Source organism: Epinephelus lanceolatus, chromosome 11, assembly GCF_041903045.1.
Source record: "Epinephelus lanceolatus isolate andai-2023 chromosome 11, ASM4190304v1, whole genome shotgun sequence".
NCBI classification, from domain to species: Eukaryota; Metazoa; Chordata; class Actinopteri; order Perciformes; family Serranidae; genus Epinephelus; species Epinephelus lanceolatus.
This window is the reverse complement of record NC_135744.1, coordinates 43,814,037-43,829,434: the sequence shown is the minus strand read 5'-3', so window position 1 is coordinate 43,829,434 and position 15,398 is coordinate 43,814,037. Positions and strand designations below refer to the sequence as shown.

The following is a 15,398-nucleotide window of genomic DNA, read 5'->3' as shown; positions in this document are numbered from 1 at the left end:
TGTTAGTCAGCTCAGCGTGGCAGGGGTCTTCAGAGTTTACATTAACAAGCACATGCTGGCTTTTGGCTGGTGCAGATGAAAATACCAATGGCCAAAATGTCCGGTGGGAAATATGCTTAATAAATAAATACATTTATTAATAGCATATTAAATATCCTAATATTGTGTGACCAATAAGATACGTTGCTGAGACAACTTAAATATAAACTTATAAAGACCAGGTTTTAGGATTTTTATTACAGTCACATCTGTTTGTCCACTGAAGCCGTACAGAGTCTCTGCCTCTTCATACGTCACATCCACAGCAGTCACAGTCTTCCACACTGCCTGTGTGAGCAGCGTCACTGAAACTCTGCTTATTTTTTCAGCATCCGTGTAAACAGGTCAGAGCAGCCACACTGCGAGCGTGAGCAGCACCGCTCAGCTGGGGAACATCTCTTATTCCACCTTTCCAGTTTCGAGTCTTTATCTGTCACAGACATGAAAAAAAAATATTAATTTTTATAACTTCAACATTTCCTGTTTACATTTCAAAATAAAAGCTCTCTGGTGTTTTTGTGGATGGAATTCCTTCATCTGTTAGCACGAAGCTTTTCATTGTGAAATATTTGCAGGACCTTGTTGTAGACGATGCAGTCGTCTGCACGGCTCCGTAAATGAGTCTAGTATCAGCTTTTAATTGTGGAAATGTGGTAGTTATGTTGTGTTCACACCGAGCGAGTGACTGACGTGTAAAGTCAATGTAAAGATGTGATTAGACACAAGATGCACGTGAGGCGAATGACACGACATTCACTAATTAAGTAAGCAGCACAATTCATTCGTGAGAGTTGAAAAATCTGAACTTCAGCGACCAATTTAATAGCCAATCAGCATGCTGGGGATGCCGAGGACGCACCAGCGGAAGTTCATTCAACGATTCAGAAATTGCATGCTTGTGTCACGTGAGTTAACACAAAATATTAAAGCATTCAAATGAGTAACTGAAGACAAAATTCACATCACCTTTGGTGTGAACGCGACTTTACAGCACGCTATGGCAGCAACGCTGTCTGTGTGAACACTGACACGAATGAGCCGCAGACCGCAGAGGAGGCCGTCATGCACTGCTTACGCTGGCAGTGTGGCCCTGGCGCTTGTCTTGATTTATTTTGTTGCAGGTGTTTTTCCATCACTCTGCAGGGCCGGTAAAATATGTTGATGTGTTGAGGTGAGCTGTTAGCAGAGGTGCAGTAAGAATCTGGTGTCTGCAGGTCTTCATCGAGGCAGGTCACCTGGACAGGTCGGCAGACAATCACAGGGCTGACACTTTATGTGGGATTTATACTCCTGTGTTGAATCGACCATAGGCTCTGCGTCGACATGGAAACTACAGCGTAGCCTGACGTGCACCTCCCCAGAAATATAACTCCACAGTGTCACAGTGATGCAGACCTCCTGTCTGTCTCTGTAAGCTGAAACCATTTCCCTCAGTGGAAACAAAGCTTTGATTTACTTTAATTGCACAGATAAGAAACAATAAATTGTGAAGACAATAAAGCCTCCACACACTGTGTGTGATTTATCCTGGCTGAAATATGAGCAGAGCAAATCTCTGCTAGCTGCTAGGCTAATTTATACAATGTAAAATGCCATAGGCTTGTGCTAATAATGTTAGCATGTTGTATTTGTGGGGAAAATGTGTCCAGATAAAGACAAGTGTTTGTCTGTGAATGCTGCGAGTTATAGTGAAGCTGATTTGTGTTTGAAACTGTCTCTATGAAGCCATGTTTACTGTGTGTTTAATGTGTGTTTAATGTGCATTTGAATCAACTAAACTTTACAGCACTTCACAGAAACCTCCGTCGCCGACTAGTGTTTTGGAGGTGTAACTGCAGAGTGACACAGACACACCACCGCACAAGTATAAATGCCACTTTAGAGTTTCATCAGTCGGAGCAACTCTTTGTACAAAGAAGCTTTGTGCTCTCCAGAGGCTGCACGCGAACTTCACAAGAGTCAGATTATTCTTTTATTTGTTTGCTTGCTTTTTCATCAGGATTAAAACTGAACACCTTTCTGTGAACCACTGATTTCCTGTTTCTTCTCCTTCACATCATAATTATTATTATTATTATTATTATTATTATGTGGCCATTAATTTATTTTTCCCCAGCTAGTGACCAGCCTTATTTACAGACTGACAGTCTGGAGGCTGTAAAGCACTGTGGGATAAAAAGCATCCACTGATGGACTTCCCCCACTTCCCTCTATCTTAGTATCTCTCTCTTCTTGTCATTCTCTTCGGGCACATCTCGCCCCGCCTTCCCTCCTGTTTTTCCATCCTCTGATGAATCAAGCCATCTTCCTCCTCCTCCTCCTCCTCCCTGCTCTTTCCCCCTGATTTCCCCCATCACCCGGGGCAGTGATGGCAGCTCCCATGTCCTTATTCTTCTTCGTTCTTTCACTCACTCACTCACATACAGTATACAGACGCAAAGACTCAGTAGTTATTAAAGGATTGTTTCAAATGACTAACTACAAAATATTTTCCCACGCGACTGAGACTCTGGTGGTGATCTGGTCTGTGGATTATTATAGAAGGAATCATTTTCACTGTAAACTGTGGAGGACCACATGTGTAATAGGGATCATTATAAAGCACGTCATTCATTGATATCAGACAAAAAAAATTAATTCATTTACGGATTAATTTATCCATAAATAGGCCAAATAAAAACAGGATTTCTAAGAAAACTAGAATCCAGCTGCCTACACACATTATGCTTCACTAAACGTGTAAATAAATAGACTTAAAGTGGGAACTAGAATCACCACCCCTGGAATTACCCTGTGGTCGTATGACTCCGCCCACCAGTCCACCCTGTGGTTGTATGACTCCGCCCACCAGTCCACCCTGTGGTTATATGACTCCGCCCACCAGTCCACCCTGTGGTTATATGACTCCGCCCACCAGTCCACCCTGTGGTTGTATGACTCCGCCCACCAGTCCACCCTGTGGTTGTATGACTCCGCCCACCAGTCCACCCTGTGGTTGTATGACTCCGCCCACCAGTCCACTCTGTGGTCGTATGACTCCGCCCACCAGTCCACCCTGTGGTTGTATGACTCCGCCCACCAGTCCAGTGTCTCTGACAGTCTCCATCCATGTCAGTGAAAACATGGATGCTTCACACACAGAAGATCTATACAATCAGCACAGTTTCAAGACTAGAGTCACCAATTCAGTATCTGACCAAATGTCTCCCCTTCTGTTCCTGAGATATGACGTTAAAACATGATGATGTCACAGTCAAGCTGACCTTTGACCTTCTGACCTTCATTATTTCATCCTGTTAGACATTTGTGTCAAGTTTTGTTATGATTAGTGTATGAACTCTTCAGTTATGGCCAAGAACATATTTTGTGTGGTCGAGTGACCTTTGACCACAAAATTTTAATCAGTTCATTCTTAATCCAAGTGGACGTTTGTGTCAAATTTGAGGGAACTCCCAAAAGGCCTTCCTGAGATACTGCAATTATGAGAATAAGACAGATGTAAGATCTCAGTGACCTGTGATGACAAACTTTGAATCAATTTTTGTTGAGGCCAAGAGGACGTTTGTGCCAGATTGAAAGAAATTCCCTCAATGTGTTATTGAGATATCACATTCATAGGAATGGAACAGATGAGGTCACAGTGACCTTGACCTTTGACCACCAAATTCCAATCAAGTCAAAGTGGATGTCTGTACAGATTTGACACTGATGTTAGTTGATGTTAGTTTTCATTTGATCTTTTGACAGTCAAACAGCTTCTCTAACTCAGCTACTTCGATCAGAACTTTAAACCCTGGGAGTTGTTTCATCAGCTGCAGCTCAGCTGTTGAAACTGTTTCCTGAATCCTGATTTTATTTGTAGGGAACATTTCAGAGGGTTGGACGGAGTTAACGGACAGTAAAGTGTGAATGTCCTCTGCAGATCCCCGGGGCGGCGATGGACCGAGTCAGTCTGCTGTGGCGTCTGAGGCGTCGGGCTCGCCGCGGAGCTCTCTGCATGGCCTTCTTCTGCATCTCCATGGCTCTGCTCTACGCCATCTGCGCTGAAAACAGCGTGCCCGTCACCGATGCCATCTTCGGAGTCCGGGCTCGGACGCGGGCTCAGCCTCGTGCACACTCTGTCATTAAGGTGGGTGTTAGCTGCATCATGTGACCCAAAGTGATTTACTGAGTTAGAAAAGAAAATGTTTTTTCTTCTGGTCCTAAAAGTCAGACTAAAAATGTGTCACTGTTAATTTTAGTCCAGTTAAGAGTGTGAGTTTAAAAGGACAGTAAGAAATTATAAGAAAAAGATGTTTACAGTGTGTGACTTTAATTAATGTCCCCTTACCTGACAGGTTTTCAAACACTGACCCGCGCAGGACTCTGGTTTGTTTATAGCCGTTAGCTTTTTATGTCTGGCGACTGAATTTATGCTTCAGAAATAATAAAAGTGGTGGTAATTAATGAAGATTAAAGTTCTGAACAAAACCTTAAATTATCATAAATTTTGTTGCCACAGAGGTTTTTTTTTTGCAGTAATCTAAAAATCCAGTGTAAAAATCCCATCAGCTTTTTGTTGAGGAACGAAGGCGACGCTAACTTCTAGGTTGGCCTACAAGACGTCCTCCCTGCAGCACTGTACCAGCCCTGGATGTTTGACCTACCTGACTCGTCATCTTCGTCCCTCTGCCTCCCACAGGTGCTGCGAGGCGGAGCCAAGCCCATGTACATCGACCCTCAGAAGCTCCCAGGTGTCGTCCCAGGCGACCCTCACCGTCCGATCCCCGTCCTCTCCTCCCCGAACCGCACCCACGATGCTGAGGAATCGTCAAAGCGGAAGCTGAGAGAGCGGGAGCCTTCTGGGTTTTTCACTCGGCTGCTGCCGCGCCCTTTCACGCGTGCCCTCGAGACCCTGTTTGGAGGCCGGCGGAGGGGGGAGCTGAGTGGAAGAGTGGGGGATGCGGAGTTCTTCGGACCTCACGGTCTCCTGGGAGAGGTGTGGGATGACGAGATGTCCAGTAGCATGCTGGGAAGCAGGCTGAGGAAGGTGGTGCAGAATTATCAGGTTAGTTTGGTGTTCAGTGGAGATAAAAGTCTAAAGTCTGAGAATAAAATCTGATGATTTGATTTTAAATCATAAAATTCAGCCTGACTCTAAATATTATAACCACACTCGTCAGGCGATGAATAAGTACGGAGTGCAGTTTTCCGGCCCCGGCGGTGTGTCCAGCAGGCCCAAGCTGAGCGGCCCTGAGCTTCTCTGCCAGATGAAGGACAAGGTAGAGGTCACGACTTTGACCTCTGACCTCCAGCCCTTCTCGTCAGTGCCCTGGGCTGCACAGCTGCCACCGCAGCAGCTGACCTCTGACCTCGGGCCATACAGGAGCTGTGCTGTGGTGTCGTCAGCAGGGTCGCTGCGCTACTCCGGACTTGGCAAAGAGATAGGTGAGAGATGTTTAATCATCATGTTTGATGTAAGTCTGTTTTGTTTTAGACGCTAAACACAAACGTGTGAACTCCTTCATCAACTGTTTCTACTTTTGTGTCCAACTTATTTACAGAGGAGGAAACAATGTGTGACATCATCGATGTTTCACTTCTTAAAATGTTATAATTAAATCACAGATTCTCATGATGCCGTGCTGCGCTTCAACGCCGCGCCGACCACTGGCTACGAGAAGGATGTCGGTTCTAAAACCACAATCCGCCTCATCAACTCCCAGGTACACACACTGACCTGCTAAAGGATACATACAGCGACTGACACGAAGACAGTCCTCATGTGTTTGTGTCTTTAAACACAGGAATATATCTGACTCTTACGTCAGAGGACAAAAAAGGTTTAATACCAGAGCAAAAATATAACTGAATGATGAATATGTTTTATTCCTAGCTCATTTTAAAATGTCGTGGTTTTCAAATACTGAACTGAAAATTCTGAGTTTGAACTTTTGTGCTGACTCGTGTCGTACACTTGTGCAATCGCTGAATCGATAAATGAACTTCCACCAGTGCGTCCTTGGCGTCAAACGTCCCCGGAGGATCTCAATGCTGATTGGCTATTGTGATGCATATTGGTCACTAGTTCAGATTTTTCAAACTCTCGCATGATGTGAAATCACACTACTCGCTCCTTAATTTGCATATTTCACGTCACATCCATTGCGTTGCCCGCTGGGAATTCACGTCTAATGACGTCATTACATCGAGTCACATGTTTTTCTTTATTGGCGCCCGGTGTGAACACAACAGTTCAGGTTTTAAGACTTCAGAAGCTTCTTACTGTGGAAACATTTACATTACAAATCTTTCTACAGCTAATAATAATTAGTTAAAATGACCTTAACGTCACATCTGTAAATGGTTTGATCATGTGAGAGGTTTTAAATGAGCCGACTTTGTGTCTCTTAATAAACAGTGGGATTATTAAAGATCATGTATTAAGATCAGTGTCCGAGTCAGTGTGTGCTACAGATAGATATAATGCATTTGTTTACTTGTGTTGTAGGTGATGGCGTCTGATGACCATCGCTTCCTGTCCAGCTCTCTGTACAGCTCAGGTGCCCTGGTGGCCTGGGACCCCGCCCCCTTCTCTGCTGACCTCACTCAGGTGACGTTTACATAAAAGCCAAAAGGTCGAACCTTTAATAACTGTTTCTAAACCATGCTCTGTGTTTTTCATTTCTTTCACACAATGTTGGCAGAACATGAAACAAAAAATGCCCTCAGCTCTGACAGGAAGTCACCTCGTGCCTCCCCCTTTGTCTCCTCCTTCAACTTGCTCACACTCTTCACCCCCCCCCCCCCCCCCCCCCCGCAGTGGTACAACAGGACAGACTACCCCATCTTCACCCAGTACCAGAGATACAGGAGGCTTCATCCTCTGCAGCCCTTCTACATCCTGCATCCTCGCTTTGAGTGGCAGGTCTGGCAACGAATACAAGACAACATGGCCGAGCCCATCCAGAAGAACCCGCCCTCCTCTGGCCTGCTGGGTACGTGACACACCAACGCTTGCATTAAAACTTTGTGACAGTCTAACTCTAATGACGGAGGAGAGATTACAGATTTGTTCCCATCTGAGTTTAGTGAATCTGTGTACTTCACAAACCCAGGTGTCAGAACACCTGAGTTCATCCCCTCTAACTTTTACTCTTACATGTGGCACTGTAGGGGGGCGGCAGTAGCTCAGTCCATAGGGACTTGGGTTGGGAACCGGAGGGTCCCTGATCAAGTCCCCATCCAGACCAAAATATGGAGCGCGGACTGGTAGCTGGAGAGGTGCCAGTTCACCTCCTGGGCACTGCTGAGGTGCCCCTGAGCAAGGCACTGAACCCCCCAACCTCTCAGAGCGCCTGTCATGGGCAGCCCACTCTGACATCTCTCCACTTAGTGCATGTATAGGTCCAGGTTGTGCATGTGTGTGTTCAGACCTGTGTGTAATTGACAACAGAGTAAAAAATTGAATTAATAAAGTATATTAAAAAAGAAAAAAAATTCAATTAGAGCTGCAACACTACAGGATGGCACTAAGGCCCTACCCCTTACCTCTAAAAAAACTACAAAGTACAATAAAGAAACACGGTTAAGTACAATAAAGAAACACGGTAAAGTACAGTAAGAAACACAGTAAAATACAATAAAGAAACACGGTAAAGTACAGTAAGAAACACAGTAAAATACAATAAAGAAACACGGTAAAATACAATAAAGAAACACAGTAAAATACAATAAAGAAACACGGTAAAGTACAGTAAGAAACACAGTAAAATACAATAAAGAAACACGGTAAAGTACAGTAAGAAACACAGTAAAATACAATAAAGAAACACAGTAAAATACAATAAAGAAACACAGTAAAATACAATAAAGAAACACGGTAAAGTACAATAAAGAAACAGTAAAATACAATAAAGAAACACGGTAAAATACAATAAAGAAACATGGTAAAGTACAATAAAGAAACATGGTGAAGTACAATAAAGAAACACAGTAAAATACAATAAAGAAACACAGTAAAGTACAATAAAGAAACACAGTAAAACACAATAAAGAAACACGGTGAAGTAGAATAAAGAAACAGTAAAATACAATAAAGAAACACAGTAAAATGCAATAAAGAAACACAGTAAAATACAATAAAGAAACACGGTAAAATACAATAAAGAAACACAGTAAAGTACAATAAAGAAACACGGTAAAGTACAATAAAGAAACATGGTAAAATACAATAAAGAAACACGGTAAAATACAATAAAGAAACACGGTAAAATACAATAAAGAAACACAGTAAAGTACAATAAAGAAACATGGTAAAATACAATAAAGAAACACAGTAAAATACAATAAAGAAACACGGTAAAGTACAATAAAGAAACACGGTAAAATACAATAAAGAAACACAGTAAAGTACAGTAGAGAAGGTGATACAGTTACTTAACAAAAACTGCTCTTTAAGAAAAATATGATCATGTTCTTCTCTCCTTTATGTCCCACCAGGCACCGTCCTGATGATGTCGCTGTGCGAGCTCGTGCATGTCTATGAGTTCCTGCCGTCACGAAGGAAGACGGAGCTCTGCCATTACTACCAGCGCTTCTACGACGCCGCCTGCACGCTTGGCGCCTACCACCCTCTGCTGTACGAGAAGAACCTGGTCAAGAGGATGAACCAGGGCTCCGACCGCGACATCTACTCCCACGGGCGCGTCACGCTGCCGGGGTTCAGAAAGCTGAACTGCACCCAGGCTGCAGAGCAGTGAAGCACATCCATACACACACACACACACACACACACACATACACGACGATGAGGAGCAGAAAGCTGCATGAAGACACGTGAACACGAGGACAGACGCATGAACACCTTATCCTCACTGCCGAAACTAAAGGAACGCTGTGCCACTCACTATAAATATGACATGTTGTTACTGTAGGCTGTAAACACCTCACACACACACACACACACACACACACACACTGGAGTCCAATCAGCTGATAGATGTGCCTGTCATTCACACATACAGATATCCTTCAGAGGACGTTCCACTGATAACGTTCATCCCCCGTAACGACCCTTAAAGGACCATGCTTATCCAACTTATCTCAACTTATCTTATAAATCACGAGCACGTTTCAGACAAACATCAGCCAAGTCTTTTTCCAAAGCATTCGGTCGGCCTTAAACATCTTTCAAACAAACATCAGCTCTCACCCACTGTCGACACTGAAAGGGAAATGTATATAACAGTTCAACAAACAATAAGAAACCTGCATACGAAGGCCCAGACACACCAAACACACCTCAGAGAACCAGCGGTGTCGAAGGCCTCCTGCTGCGTCACCTCACATCACCTGCCAGTGTTGGGCAATAACACCTTACAGTAATAATATCACTTTTCCCAGTAATGAGTAGTGTAACTAATTACTAACATTTCAGTCAGGAACACACGTCGTAATTTGAACCATTTATTGCGACAAATTTAAAAACAGTTCTATTTGGCGCCGAGGGCTCCGCTCTGGAGGTGCTCCCTGGATCAGACAAGCAGCATGCTGAGCCAAAACAGGAAGTGCAATGCAGAGGGAAGGATGGTGAGGCGTTCAGGTGCCGCTCTCTAACAATGGCTTTATTGCAGTCGTCACCACTGAACAATAAACATGGTCGTCTTATGAGGTCGAACAGCAGCCCTGAGCTAAACTCTGCTGACTATCATTACTCTTTGCTGCTTGCTGTCTTCACCATGACACCCCTGTCAACGTTACAGATCAGAAGTACAGAAAGTTGTTGACTAGAGATGATACGCCGTCTCATGGTGGTCACTTCCTGTCAACGTTACAGATCAGAAGTACAGAAAGTTGTTGACTAGAGATGATACGCCGTCTCATGGCGGTCACTTCCTGTCAACGTTACAGATCAGAAGCACAGAGAGTCGTTGACTAGAGATGATACGCCATCTCATGGCGGTCACTTCTGTGCAAACCGCCAGCTTTTTACAGCATTACAGAACGGAGTGTCAACAGTAGTTGTTTCTTTCAACTCGTCTCGTCGTGAATTTTTGGTCTGAACTGGACTTTAGTGTCTTGTTGTGCTCACGCCGTCACTTCCCTCTTTGAAACCAAATCACACACGATACTTTCCTTTTCACTGTTTCACGTTGAGCTTGACGGTCCTGAGAGGAGCTGTGGGGAAGTTTTATTTCTGTTTGGTGTTAGAGTCTAGATCCATTTTTGCAGTGCCAATAACTGCTCCGTTGACATCCCATAATACTGAGGACCAGTCTGATTCAGTGCTGTTATTCAGCTCACTTGCAGAGGTACAAATCTACAGCACGTATGAGTGTGAATAAGACATTCTGGCTTGGGTTTTAGTTTGGAGATTTCTTTTTACAGCTCTATTTTCAGAGCTTGATACAGACTTGTTGGAGCAGCGGGATGTTTTGGCTCACAGTCAGCAGTTTCCTCAAATGTGATTGTATTTGTTCTCAGACTTTACTTTCTGTGGTAAAGTAGTGTCTGTGCTCCACGCCACACAAAGGAGCCGTGAGTCACAGTGAGAGTACGCCCACATTAAGCTGGTGAAATTTAAAAATGCATCTTCTCCTCTCTTCTCTCACAAAATGTTTTCCAGAGTGGATCAGTCTTAAAACTCCAGCTTGCTGTTTGTACCTGAACGACCCGTCTGAGGGGCTGTGTCCACCAAAGCCTTTTTTCCTGGGGTCAGTGTATTTCAGCTTGATGAGGCGCTGGGCGCAGGGTTTACGCTAGACCTTTACTTAATGGCCAATATGGCTGTCAATTAAATAACTTGAAAATATTCTAAATGAAGAGGCGGCCTGTTGAACACAGACTGATCACAGTGACAGAGGTAAAGAAGGAAAAGGACTCAGTGCACCAAGCGTCATCGTAAATCACCAAGTCTGCTATCCACCATCTGAACACAACATAACTTATGTGTTTCCACAATTAAAAGCTGATACTGGGCTCATTTATGGAGCCGCTGCATCGTCTACAACACGGCCCTGCAAATGTTTCACAATAAAAAGCCTTGTGTGAACAGATGAAGGGATTCTGCCCACAGAAACGTCAGAGGATTTTATTTTGTAAACAGGAAGTGATGAGTTAAACAGAAATATTTATGTTTTTCATGTCTGTGACAGATAAAGACTCGAAACTGTAGTGACAGGTGGAATCATGTCAGTATGAAAAAAACATTTTCAAAATCTGTTTTTGCTGAAAACTGCATCATGAAGAGAAAAATATGCGAGATGTTCTGGGCCTGAGTGGTGCTGCTCACGTGGGCAGTGTGGCTGCTCTGACCTGTTCACACCGGCGAAAAAAAATAAACAAGAGTTTCCACGACGCACGTGCACTGCTCACGCAGGCAGTGTGGAAGACTGGTTGCTAAAAACCACACGTCAGGTCGAAAAAAAATGGCAAGACTGAATCTCCTCTCATGATCTCACACAGACGGGCTGGTCCGTCCTCTCTGCCTGCATGATTCAGCCTCCGCTCATCCAGAGCGAGTGCTCTACATCTTGCCAACGTGTTTCCTTTGGTGGATATACTGTAGCATCGCAGCTAGATGCAACCAAAGCGCCTCAGCTGACAAAATGCTGCGCCTCCAAAGCGCTCTCAAACTCTCCCAGCTGGTTGTTTCCTGAGGAGTGCCTGGTGTTTACAGCAGGAAAAAACTCTTTGGTGGAGACGAGGTCTCAGAAAGTGACAGTTTCTGTTTATGTCTTTTGACAGTATTAAAAAGTCTTGAAATTGTTTTGTTGCAGACAAAGATCTTTACGGGTTCCAGCATGTTTTTATGGACAAATTTTCCAAAACATCTCAAAATTTTTTTTTCTTGCCTGGCGTTTTTCAAAGACATCAGATTCAAACTCTAGTTGGATGTAATTAACAAACTAGTTTGCACGACTAAGGGGAGGGACGGACCCAGTTAGGAAATGACCACATGGACGCGATGGAAAACTAAACACTGTTACACTCTGACACATTTTAGAGTGACGTCAAGTCGACAGCAGAAAATTAATTTGCCGTTATGTTTAAGCACAGATTATTCTAACAATTTCATTTCACGAAAGAAAGACGGACTGCACCTTTAGAAACCTGTGGAGTCAGTCGAGTGGTCAGAGAGCTGATGAATGTCTCACGCACACACACACACACACACACACACACACACACACCTCACTGAATCTATTTATCTAACAACATACTGCCTGCAGACTTCTCCTCTTATCGTAACCGTAATCAACAGTCCAGTAAAGTTAAACTAACAGATGTTTTGTACCCACACAGTCGACCCTGTAACAATCTGTCCCCAGCTGTCTTTTTATAATTCTTATAAAGTGTAAATATTAAAATAATATAAAACACCTGGAGGACGGTCTTTAATGTTCTTCTGTGACGCAGCCGTGTGAAGTACAGCTGAGTTTTATTTCTACAAATATTCAACTTCAAGAACTGGAGAAGATCAGAGTGTCAGACCAAATGTCTCACATGATGATGTCACAGTCAAGCTGACCTTTGACCTTTTGACCTTCATCATTTTATCCTGTTAGACATTTGTGTGAAGATTGGTCATGATTAGTTCATGAATTCATCAGTTCTGGACAGAAACATATTTTGTGAGGTCACACTGACCTTTGACCTTTGACCACCTGATTCTAATCAGTTCATTGTTCAGTCCAAGTGAACGTCTATGTGTTGCAGTGTATTTAATGGCTGCACAGAGCGCTGCTGTCTAAAACTCTGCCTCCGTTAAAAGGTACAATATTCCAACCTCCTCCACTGTCACCTTGACTCCGCCCTCTAGTGCCACCTACAGGCTGTATGTGTGTCAGCATGATTGATGTGTGGCGGTATGAAGGCGGACAGACAAATCTATTTCCATGCGTACAGGGAGCATTAATCAGCCTGTAGCGTCTGAAAATCTGTTCCAGGAAGTAAAACTCCAGTCTGCTGACACGTCTGCGTCACTGCTGTATTTTTAGTATCGTCACAGAGAGAACGGCCTCCAGAGTATTATGACTTTATTCTATTATTACAGACGCATGATTATCACCTGTTAGAGTGTCTCCAGAGTAGCAACAGGAGAAACACTTTACGTCTCTGATGAACAGAGAAATGATCCGCATGGCACGAATCCTGCTTTTATCCCATGAGATGGTTCTTCACTGAGCGTGAAGTCAAACATGCATTTTGTTATTAACATCATCACATGTGAGCTAGCTCATTAGCATGCTAACAAATAGAATGAGCCTGGACGACACAGTGGAGGGCAGATGTTAATATTAGAACCCCCCCCCCACCAGCTGGTTTTGCCTTACAGAGCCACGAGCTCAGAGCTCGGCCGTAGACTCAGTGATTTTTAGAGATAATTCCCAGAAAAGTTTCTCGTATTGACGGGGCCGACGTTTTAGGGTTCACCTCAGACTGAAGCAAGAGCGTGAGCAAGAAACAAAATGCTCCTCTATTGTTTCTGTAATGACTTCACTTTCATGTTTTTAGCAGGATTTATTGTTTATTCAGGAGGCAAACACTTGAATTATTGATGTCATTGCATTTCAGACAGAAACCAGGAGAACATTTTCTCCCTATGCAGCTGCGCTCTCGTCCCGACTCATTTCATCTGTAAAACCTTCTGACGTATTTATTTAAGCTTTCAGATTTTCTCCTGCTTCACCTCCCTCCTCCTGCTCTCTGGGAGAACTTTGGTTGTTTAGCTGTTAACTGTGGTTTCATGTGGTTGATTGTATTTATTATTTACTTACTCTTTCTCCTTTGTTACTGGACTCAGTCTGTGTAATGTTTTCATCTGCCAGAGAAACACAACTGACTTTTACAAGCATGTCATGTTCATGAGATTCTTGTCCTTTATTTTATGTATTTTTTTTCCAGGTGTAAATTCCCACAATTATCAACATTTCCTGTTTAAGTTCAGTTTTTAATTCAATAAAACATCATGATCTAAAGTGTGAATGCCAGATGAACAGTTTGCTTGTTCCAACTGAAAAAATGGTCCAAATGATTACGACCCTGATTCCAACAGAAGGGACGTTGTGGAAAAATAAATAAAAACAGAATGCAATAAGCTGCAAATCAGTTTTGACCTACAGACCCTTTACTGTTAGTAATCAGTGTGATGTTTGTTGGTGGGCGGGGCTTAGCTGGAGGCAAAACAGTTCTCCACAGACATTAGCTAGCGCTAGCTAACAAGTTGTGTTGTCTTGTTTTAGACGATGGAGGAAGATGATGTGAGTGGTGCGTTCAGAAACACTCATTGTGAGTGTGGGAGCGCACTCTGACACAAACTGGAGCGTTGATAAATTGGGAGCGCTGTCTGGATGTAGCGTTGGGTTATCCAGAGCAGCGCACTCTCAGAGTGGCAGAGCGCACTCTGGACACTCTGTCTGTGGAGACGGAGCAGCAGAGCGCCGAGCGGAGTGAATGTGTGATTAACTTAACTGTTGGTTCATTCATGTAGAAATATAACGCTGCGTTTCTTCCACCAACAGGACTCTCATTTTAGTGTAGAGCGTCAGACTGAATTTTATGCAGAATGAGGTCCTTTGAAAAGTTTTAATTTTAGATGTAGCAACAGATCAGGTGTAACCACGACTACTCAGCACGCCGCCATAACCAGAAGTCCCTTGCATGCTAAGATGTTAAATGACATCAGTGATGATGCGACCTGCTGAATAACAGCACGTTAGTGTCACTGATGTGACGTTTGTGTTCAGCTCAGAGCAGCGCTGTGTCTCAGTGCAGCCTCACAGAGAAGCCAACATGCTGCAGCCTCTTTATTTCAGACACTTGATTTCTTCAGGCCTCTAAAAACATGTTTAAATAAGTAAGTCACTCCCTGGGCTCTGATGAATCATGTTCGCCAGTGTAGGGGTCATATGTAGATTTGATTTTAAAGATCAGCTCTGATGTAACGTCCCACTGTGCCTGATTATCACATGTCACATTCACACTGGTTATAAAACACACATCACTGTATGTTTTAACCCTGCATTTATCAGACACAGTTTAGTGCTGGACATGTTTCCGTCACGCTTCTGCTGGAGACATAATATTATTATTATTATTATTACTATTATTATTATTATTATTATTAGAGTTTTATTTTGAGGGTTCCTCACTGAGTAACAAACGCTGTCAGCGAACTGTTTACATGTTTGGTTAATAACTTTATGTTTCACGTGTCACGGCAGCCATTTTGTCTGTGTGTGAGCCGGAGGTTGTGACGGTCACACGTCAGGATGTTGGGGTGAAGAAAATATGAATTTAAAACTAAAACTGAGGCCATCGGCCAAAATCGTCCTTAAAGAGTGGAAGTTACATTAGATTTGACTAATGAAGATTTA

At 43.4% G+C, this 15,398-nt stretch overlaps 1 protein-coding gene and 1 long non-coding RNA gene across 2 annotated transcripts in view; both read left to right on the top strand.

Annotated features, from left to right (window-relative positions):
- The window catches only part of st6gal1 (ST6 beta-galactosamide alpha-2,6-sialyltranferase 1), a 28,344-nt gene extending 17,070 nt beyond the window's left edge, over nt 1-11,274 (top strand). The window contains exons 3-9 of the mRNA XM_033647898.2: nt 3,962-4,168; nt 4,721-5,086; nt 5,202-5,466; nt 5,647-5,744; nt 6,530-6,631; nt 6,842-7,016; nt 8,521-11,274. Coding sequence (XP_033503789.1) covers nt 3,962-4,168; nt 4,721-5,086; nt 5,202-5,466; nt 5,647-5,744; nt 6,530-6,631; nt 6,842-7,016; nt 8,521-8,780 — 1,473 coding nt within the window. The 3' untranslated portion in view covers nt 8,781-11,274. The remainder of the gene's footprint in view (nt 1-3,961; nt 4,169-4,720; nt 5,087-5,201; nt 5,467-5,646; nt 5,745-6,529; nt 6,632-6,841; nt 7,017-8,520) is intronic.
- Nucleotides 1-15,398, top strand: part of LOC144464770 (uncharacterized) — a 186,868-nt gene that overhangs the window by 103,021 nt on the left and 68,449 nt on the right. The gene's annotated exons all lie outside the window — the stretch shown is intronic.